This window comes from Vigna umbellata, chromosome 3 (assembly GCF_029865625.1).
Source record: "Vigna umbellata cultivar VRB3 chromosome 3, Vumbellata_1.0, whole genome shotgun sequence".
In the NCBI taxonomy this organism is placed as follows: domain Eukaryota; kingdom Viridiplantae; phylum Streptophyta; class Magnoliopsida; order Fabales; family Fabaceae; genus Vigna; species Vigna umbellata.
Window position 1 is genome coordinate 15,266,399 of NC_142167.1, and position 15,711 is coordinate 15,282,109.

Here is a 15,711-nt window from a genome sequence, read left to right on the forward strand (position 1 = left end):
AAAACCCCAACGTAAATAATTGACCGGTGGCATAAATGTAAATAATTGAATGTGGAGACGTCCGTCCTAGAAGGGGCCGGAAGTCTATAATATAGTAGACGTCCGACCCCTCTAACGGACGTTCAAAAGCCTGACGGGAGAGTTGAAGATTCAGCCATTTGAACGTCCGTCCTGGAGGGGGCCGGACGTCTATATATAGTAAACGTTCTGCCCCCTCAAGGACGGACGTTCAAAAGACTGACGGGTTAAACTACCCTGTCAGCATCTTGAACGTCCGTCCTAGAGAGGGACGGACGTCTACTATAGGTAAACGTCTGTCCCCTTCCAGGACGGACGTTCAAGAGGCTGACAGGGTAATTGAACCAATCAGTCTCTTGAACGTCCGTCCTGGAGGGGAACGGACGTCTATATATAGTAAACGTCCGTCCCCCTCCAGGACGGACATTCAGGAGACTGACAGTAGTTCAACCCATCAGTCTCTTGAACGTCCGTCCTGGAGGGGGGCCGGACGTTTAATATATATAGACGTCCGTCCCCCTCCAGGACGGACGTTCAAGAGGCTGACAGAGTAGTTGAACCAGTCAGCCCCTTGAACGTCCGTCCTGGAGGGGGACGGACGTCTATATATATTAAACGTCCGGCCCCCCTCCAGGACGGACGTTCAAGAGACTGAGAGAGTAGTTGAACCTGTCAGCCCCTTGAACGTCCGTCCTGGAGGGGGACGGACGTTTAATATCTATAGACGTTCGTCCCCCTCCAGGACGGACGTTCAAGAGACTGATGGGTTGAACTACTGTCAGTCTCTTGAACGTCCGTTCTGGAGGGGGACGGACGTCTACTATATTATAGACGTCCGCCCCCGCCACAACGGACGTTCAAAAGACGTTTAAAATAAGGACTTACTAACCAAAACGCGAACCCGCGAGGAGTTATGCGAACCCGTGAGAGTTCCCTCTGCGCCTTGCATTTCCAGGTTGGTTTTTATCTGTTTTGGACCATTTAATCTTACTTTTATTCCGATTAAATTGTTCAGTGATGAAATATCTTTCATTTGGACCGATTAAAAATTGTTTTCTGTGCATTTTTGTGCAGTTTGTAGCGTGTTCTTGGGCGGCGTTTTTGGCCTATGTTTTAGGTCGTTTACTCCTCCATCTCCCTCCATTTTCATTTCGAATCTGCTCTTCAGACGTGTTGCAGTGCACAAACAAACGTCCAAACCCTATAATCCTAAATAACCCTAAATAACCCGTAAATAACCCTAAATAACCCGTCTAATAAAGCCCTTTCTGCAGTAGTGTATAGACGTCCGAGAGGTTCACAGCGGACGTCTATATAGACGTCCGCCTGACACAGCGGACGTCTATATAGACGTCCGGCCTGACACAACGGACGTCTACATAGACGTCACCCGCAAAGACGTCGGTCGAATGTCGGACGTCTATATAGACGTCCGCCTGACACAGCGGACGTCTATATAGACGTCCGGCCTGACACAACGGACGTCTACATAGACGTCACCCACAAAGACGTCGGTCGAATGTCGGACGTCAAAGACGTCTATAGCCCTTTCTGCACTAGTGATTTTATGACTATTGATTCTTCATAAAGATAAATTTCAGCAGTTTTTCTATACCACTGGTTTTCAGAAATTAATTAAATAATCACATCTTTTTTTGGTGAGAGAGTGATGAAGGTATTAATTATCTATTTATTTAAGAGGCTAATGTTCGTAGGAAAAGAAAGGTGAAGATTTTATCTTATTTATACTCATTTAACTGTTAATTACTTGATTACTAGGGGTCTTACATTCCATATACACAAGCAAGTTTGATCTAATTTAGTTGCTTGATTAGCGTAAATTTAAGAAGCAAGTAATCTTTTCCAAGTACTGATCCCAAATCCCATACCACCCGACTTAATTTTTTGGTAAGGCAACGACAAACAAAACCAGATGCGCGCAAAGTCAGTGTCTGATCCCAAATTCTAATCCACTTTTCGTCAACGAGCGTACCAAGCGAGGGAGCAACGATCACGTTCATGCACTGTACTGTGGCCAGTGAAGTAAAAGCAAAACCCGAAACTCTTCAAAGCAAATAAATAACCACGTCATCGCCATAAGTTTCCAGTTCGGAACTCTCATTTTCATGCCACAACGTTCAGATCTCGCCGAGAGTGAACGCAGCCGTTTCGCTATGAAACGCGGCTGTGAGTGGTGGATCTCGGCGTCTTAAGTTGAGATGCAGCCGAACTTGTTTCCCTTTGGAAGTGTGCTGGGGAATCCGTTTATTTTCAATGGTGATTTGAGTGAGGGAGGGATCGAGAGCTCTAGGGTTTTCTTCTTGCTCCCGTTCTTCTTGCTCTCCCAGGGAGGAGCAATGGATTTGTCCAAGGTTGGGGAAAAATTCTTGAGCTCCGTTAGGTCCGCGAGATCTATCGGATTGCTCCCTCCCGTTCCTGATCGTCCCGAGGTAAATCCACTGGATCATTGTCGTGTAGAATTGCATGGTCACCACTGCTACACTCGTTATGCTGAATTTGATTTTTAATTTCGAAACTTTAGATGCGTGGTTTTAGTTTTAGATAATGCCGTGCGATTGGATTGCTAAAACGTGTTCTGTGATTGTGGCTAAGTCAGTCTGAAGCGTTAACTATGTTGCTTTTGATGCATTTTATGCGAGTTTTGGATTTGATGATGTACCGTTGCTCTGCGCATGCTATTTGGTTGCGAAATAACACTGATCAAGACTTTTTGATAGAACTAGCGATTGCGAGTTTGATTTGGATAATTTATGAAATCATGAAATGAGTTTTGTCAAGAATATTGGTTCTGTAAGTGGACTTGCGAAAAGCCATAGATGTTTAGATGTTTATGGTTGTAGGGAATACCATGGTTTTGGATCGCGGTTGTCTTCTCCCTGATCCTTAACATTCCAGGAATACTGTGGTTTTCAACTGCAAACCAAACACACTTGGTAGTCTATAAGTTTTTAAATGTCTTTTGTAGTTTCATTCCTAGGCCCACCTACCAGCGAGCCTAACAGTTGATTCTCCTTGTTGTTGTCCTTATGGTCATATAGTTTGAGTTGTATTTTCATGTTTTATAAATGTTGTTGAACAGGTTCCAGCTCGAGCTTCAGCAGCTGCTGCCGTAGCTCGTGCTCTTGCAGGGTTACCTCCTCATCAGAGATATAGTTTTTCTTCAAGTTCAGAAGAATTGAGTTCAATATATGGAAGCAGACCTCAAGGCCAAGTAGTCGAGGAGCTGGAGGATGAGTTCTATGAAGAGGTGTTACTTTCTATATCACTCCTCTTTCAATTTCATACTTATTTTTCTTGCAACCTCCATTGTGTTGAATGATAAAAACTATTTCATATGGAGGTTCTGTTGCTCAATCTGAGGAGAAATATTTTTGTTTGTTTATGTTTATTGAGAGATGGCAGAAAATTTTATCTTTTGTAAGTTTCCAAATAATTGCTTGTACCAGGGGACCTTGAGATGGATGCTAACAGTTTAGAGCACATAACTTCTCATTAAGGATTAGTTTTGTATCCTTAGACAGATCACTAATATAACTCTTCATATTAGGAAGTTTTTATACGTACGAACTTGTTCCTTGATTTTTTTTTTAATTAATATTTGAGTATCCATTTATTTATAACTTGAACTTTGGGTGATGCGAGTCCATATCCCTTAGAGATCAATGTTTCTGTTTTTTTTTTGTTGTTTTGGTATTTTGGTTCATTCTCAGAAGAGACAATCTATCCACTCTTTTCTCCTCTTACTCTTTTTTTTTTTCTTATACAGCTTCTTCTTTAGTATACTACTATTTAAAAACAACTATATTTTTAATATTTAATGTTTCTACTGATTATAGGAATAGGCCAGTGATAAAATCCAGCAAGAAAAATAGTACCACTAATTATAAAAATTCACCTGATTATTAAAAATATTCCTATAATCTAAATTTTTCTTGCCCAATGTCAACTAGTATGAAAAATAAGAAGGAAAAATTCAATAACATTAACAATGTGCTACAAATATACAGAGGAAAAACTATTTTTTGTGCACTCTAATCTAGTGAACTCAAGACTTAAAGGAATGGAATAGAGAAAATCTGTTATTGTTCATTGATATCAAGGTATACATGTATTTATAGCAAGTTTTTGAGCTTAAATGCCTCAACTTACTAACTTCAATGAAATTTTATTTGTATTACCCCATATTTGATCACCGTGAATTGTGGAGTTGAATGGACTCTTTTGAATGTCTTTATGCAGGACTTTGATCCAATTAAGCATATTTTAGAGCATGTTCCAGCTGATGAGAATGAGCTAACATATTTTGAAAAACAGGTGTGGTTCATGTGTCTCAATCTGGCTGACAAATAAAATATTTTTTTATTTTTGTTATCTTTAAAATTAAAATTTTCTTAGTCCTCTACTTAGCCATTGTTCTACTTAACGAAAAATAGTTGTATCCATTGTATTATTTATGAGCGTAAAGAAAGTAGAAACTCATTTAAGTTTTCTATACTTATAAATGATGCAGTTTATCATCTTTTAAGATTCCTTTTTATTTGTTAAAAGTAAAAATGTCATTAGCTTTAGTGCTCATCTCTTGCACCTATTCTATGATGTACAGATATGAAATGTGTGTTGAATACAGTAGTATCTGATGGGACTATTTAATAATTTAAAAGTATATAGAATATAAAGCATATAAATGAATATCTTGATATGGAAAAAATTTCATAAAGCATGATAAATACATATATTACAAAGAAAAATATAGTTGCAATTATGCAAATCTAAATTAAGAACATACTTATCGTACCAATTTAAATTTTTTTATAAATTATTGCATCATAAATTACTTCCTATTATTTACTAATAGGAACAGTACTATCTGAAAGAAATTACAATGTTATCTGATTTCTAGCTTCTAGAAGCTGACTCTATCTGTATGTATTTTGTACTTACTTTAACTTCTTTTTATCTTTGCATCTGTAACATCTTTATTTATATATATACATCCTTTTTTGCTGAGTGAATACACACACTCAAGCTTTCATCTGAATTATCTATGAATTTCAATTCTATTAATCTCATTTTTTTCTTTATATTATATATGAAGGGAACAATTTTCCATTTTTGTTCATCAATGGTTCCGCTTTTCTATATTATTATACATGCTTATATGTCTCATTGAGTTGTAATAAATTTTCATAATTTTAAGGCTTGGTTATTTTTCCAATAAGTATGGTGTAGTATTCAAGAGTATTATTGTCATACAAATACATGAAATAAATTAAAGTATTGGTGTTTCATAACATTCATTGCAAATTTTCATCTCTTGCATTAAGAGCAGCTCCAATGCCGTTGTTGAAGTTACTTCAAAATTGAGCAATGGGACTAAAATAATATTCCATCAGTGAAGTGCTGTGATTTGGCAGCCAGCTAGCTTGGAGATGCCTCTTCAGTGGCATGTCCCTATGTCCGACATTTATCGGACATTCTGTTGAAGTGTTCAATTTAAAAAATGTGTTTTTGGGTTTCTGACATGGCTCTAGAACAGTGTTAGTGAGGGCAGGCACAATGATCTTTCTTATAAGTTAAAAACTTAGAAACTTATTGTGTAAATTTATATTATAATTAATCAAAATAAGAAACAAATTCTACATAATTAGGGATATTTAGATTATATATGTATTATTAGGAATGTTTTCATATATTCTTTTATCATATCTTCATATGATTTGGATTTTTTTGAAATTGTTAATGTGTCTTTAGTGAATCTTGACTGTAATGTTGTTTTAATGATAATGATCAAGAAGGGGTGAAATGTTTAGATGAATTAGATCCTCTTTTCATTTATATATGTGTTTGTTTGTGTGTGTTGAGATTGTTATATTTGACTAACCCCTTTATAGATGATTTTGAAAATATAAATCTTGATTGTTAGTTTAAATAGTTCACAATGATGTTCAATATAAATATATGTGTGTGTGTGTCGCCATGTCCTACATTTTATAGATTATAAGTGTTTCAGTGTCTGTGCTACATAGCAAGGAATTGCTTATTTAATCAATAACTACAAACCAGTTATAGCATGTTTTGGACAGCGGAAATCTTATATTTAGCTGTTTTTCTTTTAAAAGTGTGGTTTGTAGAATAATCTGTATGTTTCTGATAATAACATAAATTTGTAAAGAAACTTTTATTTTGGATAAAATAAATTGTTTCTTTGAATCTGAAAGTTTATAGCTTGTGATTATTTTTTAACATTTTTTTTTCTTTTCAACTTTATACACACTGTTTTTCTTATGTAAAAGCTGATTTTTACTTTGCATCCAAAGAAAATTATCTTATAATCACTTTCAGTAAACTTATCTAAACGGAAAACTGATTCTGATTATTATCAATTATTGAAATAATATAGGTTTCGTTGTTGTCCCAACAAATCTCATTATTATCTTAACTGTTTGAATTTTGTTAGTTGATTGAATCAGGTTTATAATATCCTGCTACATGCTATAAATACTCGTATATAAGATATTTGGTCTTGGAATTTGTTATGTAGGCTGCCCTTAGATTGGTACAACTGGATAAAGTGGCTGAACATTTATCTCGCCATGTTATGGAGCATCATGAAGTAATGGGTAAGTTGAAGAGGTGAACGGAGAGAATTGGCTATACCTCCTCTGTGCAGGTTTTAGTGCACGAGGTCGTGTATGTTTGATATTTTGTTTAGAAAATTTTTCTGCTGTGCACAGCTTTTCCCCGCTTTTTACAAGGTTGTCTATTTTTTATTGCCAGGTCAACATTATTGTTATGATAAAATTACACTAGCACCCCTTGTGGTTTCTTTCAAATTCGTACTATACCTCCCCTTTTCCCCTTTTAGTAACCCCTTAATATCTGACATTGATGCACCCTGTTAACCAATAAATACGGTACACTTTGTATCCACGATGGGGCTATTCTAAACTTAATAAGGTGAGGATATTGTGTGTATATTGAAAAACTATAGGGGTATTTGCATGATTTGTTCTATTATTATTAGAGTTATCCATTTGATTCATGACTTATGGATTAATCCCAACCCACCACTAAAATAAGTCCTCTTTTATTGACCTACTAAATGAGTGGGTTAAGAAAGCCTTGGCCTTTTTAGAGTGGGTTTGGGATTGACCCACTAAAGTTGGGGTTTGGGGCAAAGTGGGTTTGACCCACTACAACATTAAAATAAAACTTCAATTAAATACTAAATACTTTTCAGAATTGTCCAATTCCTTAGAATCTATAAATTGATCATTAATTAATTTTTCTTATTTACAACTTAATTGCAAAGATGTGGCGCAACCCAACTTGCTTAGGCATAGCTTGATCCAACTTGACTTAAGGCTCAACTTGATCTTTCCTAACTTGGATTCATCTTAACCTGAGCTTGACACAACTTGGCTTAACCTTGGCTCAAGCCAACCCAGTTTGACTACTACGACCTAACTTGAGTTATCCCAACTTGACCAAGCTTGACTTTGGCTCAACTCAGTTTGACTCATGTTGACCTGGGCTAGGCTTAACCCAGTCTAACATGGGCTTGTTTGGGCCAGTTAAATATATTATTTTTATCTTTTTTTTATCTTTTATTTTTAGTTAATTTTTTATTATTTCTTATTTGTATTTTGAGATTAGCCCATATTTTTTCTATTATAAATAGAGGACTTTATTTGTATTCAACACAAGGGAGATTAATTTCATACATAGTTTTCACTATATTCAAGATGGTATCAGAGCTGGGTTAGAGCCTATCCTAGCGAGATTTGTGTTGTTGGGCATATTGTTTCACCCATTACCAGGCCGCTATCGGACCACCCATTAATGTCTAGTCCCATACTCGAGATGTATATACCTTGGTGTGAGGGGTGTGTGTTGGAAGTCCCACATTGATTAGAGATAAGGCCAATTTATAGTATATAAGTAAGTGCAAACCTCACTTTATAAGCCAGTTTTGTGAGATTGAGTTAGGCTTAAAGTCTACTTCTTAATCGGGTCCAACCCAAATTTGACTTGGGCTTGACCTAATTCAATGCCATCTTGACCTGAGTTGGATCCAACCGAGTTCAACTTTATGTGGGCCTAGCCTAACTCAACCTAATTTGGGCCCAACCAAACCCAGCTTGTGCTCGACCCAAAGTTGCTTGCATGACTTGGGCCCAACTCGACCTAACCTTTTATGACTAATTTGACCTGGTCGCAACCCCGACTCGGTGTAACTTGGCCTAGACCGTCTTGGTCTAACCTTGGTCCAACTTGATTGGCCCAACCCAACTCAACCAAAGGTTGATGTGATTCAAATTGACTTTGGATCGACCCAACTTGACATGGTTTAATTAAACTGCGCCCAACTCGACTTAGCACAATGTAGCTTGAAATGGTCCTGACTCGACTTGGTCTAGGTTGGACTAGGCCGAATCCAACTTTGTCAATACTAATTTGAGCTTGGCCCACCTTCACTTGACTTAAGCTTGACCTGACCTGGCTAGACATGGTCACCTGACTTGGCCTGGCATGAGTCAGGCTCATCTCGGCCATACCTGACTCGACTCGAATTTGACTTGGCTTTAGTTGGGCTCGATCTAACTCAATCCGGTGTTGCTTGACCGAGTTTCAACTTGATTTGGCTTGACTTAGGCCAATCTAGACCAACTTGTCATGTCTTAATCCAACTCAACCTGACTTAAATTCATTTCGACCAGCTTGACTTGGTCCCAGCTTGGTCTAACTTTACCTAAGCTGACCCGACCCTGTCCATTCTGATTGGGTTTGGATTGAGTAAATGTTTTTCATTGGGGTAAAGAATTTTTAGGTAAATGTTTTTATTTTTCATTTTCATTTTTAAACAATATTTTTTACTTTTAAGAAATGGCGCATGGGGCTTTGTGGCAATTTTTGCCCTATGGGCCTTTTCTCATGTGGGCGTTTTGTCTAGTGGGCTTTTTGGCCCTGGTCCATATGAGTTAGTGTCAAGCCATGTGAGTGGGGTCAAATTGATAGGTCTAATTACTATTATTATAAAATATTTATAATTTCTCAATACTAATTAAAATAAGTTTCTCTTTGGTGTTATCAGAAGAATGCAGTGTTATTTTTAGTTTAAATAATAAATAATTTAGGTTTCAATTCGTTGAGATACTGAAAAGTTTGGTTGATGCAACTTTACTGCTATTGCCAACTTCAAATTCTGGATCACTTTTATATTTATTTATTTGTAAAAGGATTTTTAGAATTAGGAACTGATACTTACTTTTGGCCAGTGAAGGGGATGAATTTGGTCAGAGAATTGGAAAAAGACTTAAGAATTGCAAATGTCATCTGTATGGTAAGTTCATAACTCATAAGGAGCTGATACTTACTGTTTGTCTAGCTCTTACCACCTTCTTTTTGATTCTGTGCAGAATGGAAGGAGACATTTGACATCGTCTATGAATGAGGTTTCAAGGGATCTGATTGTGAATTCTTATTCCAAAAAGAAACAAGCTCTTCTGGTATTTCCATCTCTCTGAGTACAAACTAGCGTTACTTTCTTGTTTATGCTTCTCATGATTTTATTTGATTCTTCTGAAAATTAATTTATTGCTATTGGCAATTAGCATGTAACGTAGTTTAGTCTTGGATACATAACTCGTCAATTCTTTTGGGGTAGAGGCGGTATGTAATACCTGCTTGCACTAAGGCTTTAATACTTGTTGTAAATTCATCTATTTTTATTCATAGGACATGCTTCCAACCTTGATTGAACTTCAACGGGCTCTGAACATGCAATCAACACTTGAATCCCTAGTAGAGGAAGGGAATTACTGGAAGGTGAGCCTCTCTCTATATATGTATGTGTGTGTAAAATGAACATAACAATAGACAACTGTATAACAAATTGACTGGTATTCGTTTTATTAGACTATTGAAAAGAGAATTATACACAAGTATCTATAGCTAACTACTTACAACATAAGAGAGAGCCAAACAGCCTTCACTGAAATGGTTACATGACGAAGTTGTTATTGCTAACAACTCTGACTACGTAGTACAATTTTTACACACACAATATAGCTAATTTCATACTCTAATTATGCCCCCTCAAACTCAATGAGAAGATTTTTCTGGAAAAAAAAAATCTTTACATTGAGCTTGCCTCTAAGAAAAGCAAAACGAGCTGAAGAGAGAGGTTTGAGAGAAAATAATAAAGAGAACCAATTTGTTTGAGAGAAAAAGCTGCATGAAGATTAGTAGTAAGCTGTTGAATTAGAGCACTAGAGCTCCCAATGATTATGATATCACCAACAAATACCAGAAAATAAACAACTTGAGATTGATGTCACAAAGAGAGAAGAGTCACATGTAAAATGAACTGAAAAAGAGAGAGATATTTAACAAACTGAATGCTATTCATTTTATGAACCTATTGAAAACGGAAATGTACAGAAGTACTTATAGGTAACTACTTACAACAAAAGAGATAGCTAATTGCCTTTACTGAAAAGGTTACATGAGGTAGCTGTTGGCAATAGTTAACAGCTCTGACTACTAGTACATTTCTTATACAGTATAGCTAAATACATCTCTAATAATATATTAACATATATATTGTGGTCAATTAATCACGACTTACTCATGTTTGTAATTTTTGTTCTTTTGTTCTTAGACCTATGGTATCTTCTAAGAAGCTCATTTTTTTTTTATCATTATGCAGGCCTTTCAAGTTCTATCTGAGTATTTGCAACTCTTAGATAGTTTGTCAGAGCTTTCAGCAATACAAGAAATGAGTCGTGGTGTGGAGGTGAATTTGAATAACTTCTAGGAAGGATTAAGATAATTTATTCTGGAAATTTTTCTTGCATGTTAAGAATTTGTCTAATTTTATTAAATTTATTATTTCGCATGTTATCCAATATAATCCTGATGACAATGCAAGTACTTGTGTATTTAACTGTTTAAAGTTTCTTTATTGCATTATTAATGCCAGGTTTGGCTGGGAAGAACGTTGCAAAAGCTGGATGCTCTTTTATTGGGAGTATGTCAAGAATTCAAGGAAGATGGCTATATAACAGTAAGTTTGTATTAGTTTCTTTGCTTTCTATTCATATGTTGCATGTGATTCAGTGTCTACAATGGGTTATGAGCATACACACTTGTTTGTTTTGTTTCTGTTTTGAGGGGGTACATGGCAATTAAAAACTACTTATGAAAAACTAATTTCACGAATCTCTGTCAAGTTGAACTAGTTTAAATTAAACCCAGTAAATGAGCTAGTTTAATGTTTATAGTTTGTTTGGTGAATGCTGGTGATGTTTAATCTTTTTTTTTTTTTTGGTATGAAATTCAAATAAATAGAATGAAGGGAAGAGAGATGATGTAAGCTTTATCCAGCAAAAATTAATTAAATAAAACCAATTATGTTTGAGATTTTTATCGATCCACTTTTGACTTAAACACTGATTTGACCTAAGGTGTTTTTCCTAATTTTCTAGTTTTTAGTCTTTTGCTGTTTTTTTTCAGACAGAACTTTAAAATTTCCCTGGGGTGCCTGGTTTTCCAGATATTGAGTTTCACAGTTAATCTTCTATATATTGCTGTTTACTTTTCATTAAATGAATGTTGTTGTACTTGAGTATGTTAGCATTTGCTCAAAGATATATATGGTCATAGTTTCCATCTGTGGTTTATTGATATTTGAAGGCTCAACTTAGCTAGTTTTTAAGCTTTTATTTAATGCTTTTAATTGCTACCAGTATTCGGAAATTCATTTCTGAAGATCATGCTTTAAAATTGCTTGCCGTATTATGTTTGCAACTCTCAGCAATTTCCCATCTTTGTAATGATTTGTTTGATGTTGTTGGTGAAGATTGGGTTTGCCACGTGGTTCTCCCGAAGTTCTTTTACGTGTTAATTTATGAGGTTTTGGTACCGGAGATACTAAAAGCCTTTGGTGGTATTTTCAATTTGTGGTTGTTTGTTGCATGCGGCTTGGAAGAAACGCTAGGATTTTCATTGGTCAAGAGTTGTCTTTGGAGTTCATTTGGTATCAAGTAGTTTGTTACAAAGCTTCTTTGCGTGTTGAACTAAGGCTCGTGTAGATCTACAAACAAATCGGCATGATGTTTCATAATCATATTTGTAGTTTTTCCCCCTTTTTTCTTGTAGTTTTCCACCATTCTTTCTTGGTTTGGCTTTTGTGTATTTCTTCTTTTCCAATTTTATAAAAAAGTATCACCAATATTTGATATGACCTGCTGTCCCCACTTTATTGTCTATGATCATGCAGACATTTGGTATTAGAAATATATTATAAATGATGCTAATCTAACGACGTGATGCAGGTAATTGATGCATATGCATTAATAGGGGATACTGCTGGTCTTGCTGAAAAGATACAGAGTTTCTTCATGCAAGAAGTTATATCAGAAACACACTCTGTATTAAAGGGTGTCATGCATGAGGTATGTAATACGTTTTCTTGCCTAACTCATGTTCAGTACTATCTGGATTAGAAATTGTTTAGGAGTTGAGTGAGTTAATGGTATATTTTCCCCATTTGACATGCAAATAAAAGTTTGGAACTTCTGTTCGTTATTCTATGCAATCGATGTCTGAAATTGACATTGTGGTACTACCACTTTCAATTTTATATAAGCATATGCATATGTATTGGCTACTTAAGCTTAGTCGTGTCATTCTCTGTTTACTTATATTGGTCCAAGGGAGGATTAACAGTAATTCCTGGAAACGGGTTAAGAGTAGGACAGGTGCCCATATTTATTGATAATTGAGGGCACAAGACAATAATACTGATCATAGCACTTGATTCACCTTAAATATTAGTTCAGTTGACTTGAATGACTATTATTTCTCTCTTCCTGCCTAGGAAATCTTGTAAATCTCCCAAACCATGTTCTTGGAGATTGCTTACAACTATATGAAGCCTTCTTTTAAGAGGCATACCTTGTTTTATCCACTGAGTGTTAATTCTCAGAGTGGTCTCCATGTGCACTTCTTCTTCTACAGTTCTGTGAAGAAAGACATTATTCACATCTAACTTATGTATGTCCTAACCAAAATGAGTTGTCAAAGTAAGAATCACGCAAATTGTATTTATCTTTGCCACTAGAGTAAATGTCTTCTCTGTGTCAATTCCATAAGCTTCAATGTATCCCTTTGGAACCAAATCTGACTTTATGTGTGTCTATAGTCCCATATGTCTTATATTCCACTGCAACTATCCATTTCAACTCTCAACCCTTTTTTCTTTTGGTTTGTCAACAATCTTCCATGTTGTGTTTCTTTCTAATGCATTCATCTGCGCTCTCATGGCTTGAGTCCAATGTTCATTTTTCATGACTTCCTGGACCGATGTGAGAATTCCTGGGACATGAATGATAATAATACCTTCGATGTTTATTAGAGAGATTGTCAATGCAACCATACTCAAATAAAATATTTAACACAATGATTTTCTCAATGCAATAGCTAGCAAGTGCTCAATAACACTTACCTCCTCAAATTATCTCTAGGGGTTCTCACTTCCATCGTAGGCAACTCTTCTTACTCCGATGCCAATATGAGTTTTCTTCTCTGATTTTTTTGTAAGGAGGTGCTAAGAAGTGGACTATGTCCAACAAACAACAAATGTCGCTAGGTTAAATTCTAATAATGGCTTTGATATCTTGTTAAGAAGTGGACTTTAAGCCTAATTCAACTCCAAAAAACTGCCTTGTAAGGTGAGATTTACTTCCTTATCTCTAGTCGATATTGGATCTCCAATAGGAGGAAGAGAAGAGATATGCACAAAGTGAGTTTTTTCCTTTGATATTTTTTGTAAGAAGGAGAAGAGACGACTTAAGTTATATGAAGCAATGCAGGTTTCTAAATATCTTAATTTTGTATTTCAATAAAAACTTACGTTATGCCTTAATTTTTAATTGGGTTTGGGTTTTATTTTAACTGAAAACCCATTGACCCAAGAAGGTGAACTGGTACAGTGGAAAAGACATGGAACAAGAAGGTGAATCAGCGTGGTGGAAAACACAAAACAAGAAGGTGAATGGCCTGCACTATTCCTTGATTTTGCTCAATGATCCACGTGATTACGTTGTGCCGCAATCTCACGTGGGATTTGAATCAGAGACGTTGTACAAGCTCATAGAATCGTACAATTGTTGTAAATTGTGATCTTAACAACATCGTCAAGAACCATGGAATGCAACAACTAGGTCATGACCAATGAATCGTCACTGTCCCAATAGTTTGACTCGGGTCCTTCACCATTGATATGGTCAAATCTTGATCGTCACTTGAGAATTCTCCAAATGTGTTGGCTCTGCTGCATTTAATTCCTACCGTCAAAGTAGTAGGGAGCCACCATTGAAAAAAAATACAAAAAGAAAGAGAACCCATTTGGCAAAAGAATAATAGAAGTCAAAGCTTAGTGGAATTGAATCCAAATGGGATGTCACCACCTTTTGGAATGGGCTCAAGAGGTTCCAATGACCTTGTCTATGATGGTTAGTGAACTTCACCGGAGCTATGCGTGTGGGCTACAAAGCCAATGTTGGTGGTGGTGTATGATGGAGTATGGCAATTCTATTGGCGAACCAATTGCCAACTATGATCACTGGCGTGGGGTGCACCTTTTTGACCCACCACTGACCCCAATGGCAGTGGATAGCAGCAGAGACAACTGTTTATGTGACAACAAAAACAGAGCTCCAAGATTGAGGGCTCTAATACTAACTTGAATTATGTAGGGAAGTACAACATTATATTGATAAAACTGACACTATACATTTTCATCACCTCTAAATCAAACTATTTAAAATAAGGAAATTAACATATGCTGAAATAAATGGGAAGATTCTGAATATATTTTCTTCTAATCAATATGGAGATATTGAGGATATTTTTATCATAATAATCTTCTATTTACAACAAAATGTTGATCGTAGCAATTGATTCATGTTAAATACTAGTTTGGTTGATTTTAAGGACTGCTATTTCTCTCTTCTAGCCAGCCAAAATTTTGAAGAGCTCATTTAATTAGTCTGTTGACTTTTTTTTTTCGTAGGACGAGGAGGATATTTTGCAAAATAGTAGGTACTTCTTCTTTTACAAGCATATTTATCATCCTTTGATGATCATTGGTATAAGTATTTTTATGTTGGATTGGCTTCATAGTTGTCATTTCAATTCCAGGCTCACTTACAGCGATCTATGCCTCAGAATACCTGATTCAAAGTTCAGGCAATGCTTATTAAGAACGCTGGCTGTTCTATTTGACCTTATGTGTTCATACCATGAAATTATGGATTTCGAGCTGGAAAGAAAGGTAATTTCTGGTTCCTCTTAAGCTCTTAAACGCATATCTTTTTCCATTTATTGCGCCTTCCCCCGTGCTTTGTGCATTGAAGTATTCACGTGGACTTGTTCATCTAATGAAAATTCACACGGACTACTATTAGGTCAATCATGACTTTCAAATTTTTATTATTTTCTTTGCATTGGAGAAGTCATTCTTTGTTTTCCACTCAATTGCTTAGTCCCTAGTTTTTAATTTCTTACTATCATGAAAGATCTCATTCAACAAGTTAACGTGTAAGTTGGAGAGATACTTTATTTGCTTTTGGATTGAGTAAATCACAAGTTTGTGATAGAGAGTAC

General features: G+C 36.0%; 1 protein-coding gene across 4 annotated transcripts in view; it reads left to right on the forward strand.

The window, feature by feature from the left end:
• The first annotated feature begins 1,820 nt into the window (after positions 1-1,820).
• The window catches only part of LOC124846400 (coiled-coil protein), a 30,760-nt gene continuing 16,869 nt past the window's right edge, over positions 1,821-15,711 (forward strand). For 2 of the 4 annotated variants that reach the window (XR_015784688.1, XM_088108430.1), the window contains exons 1-12: positions 1,821-2,468; positions 3,119-3,286; positions 4,279-4,353; positions 6,581-6,659; positions 9,318-9,382; positions 9,459-9,548; positions 9,778-9,867; positions 10,751-10,837; positions 11,024-11,107; positions 12,378-12,497; positions 15,119-15,147; positions 15,247-15,379. Coding sequence is in view for 3 of the 4 variants with exons in the window: in XM_088108430.1 (XP_087964556.1) it covers positions 2,238-2,468; positions 3,119-3,286; positions 4,279-4,353; positions 6,581-6,659; positions 9,318-9,382; positions 9,459-9,548; positions 9,778-9,867; positions 10,751-10,837; positions 11,024-11,107; positions 12,378-12,497; positions 15,119-15,147; positions 15,247-15,379 (1,251 nt within the window). In the remaining variant the exon portion in view is untranslated. Of the gene's footprint in view, positions 2,469-3,118; positions 3,287-4,278; positions 4,354-6,580; positions 6,660-9,317; positions 9,383-9,458; positions 9,549-9,777; positions 9,868-10,750; positions 10,838-11,023; positions 11,108-12,377; positions 12,498-15,118; positions 15,148-15,246; positions 15,380-15,711 lie in introns of those variants that run through there. The other 2 variants (XM_088108429.1, XM_088108431.1) reach the window with 2 other exon arrangements.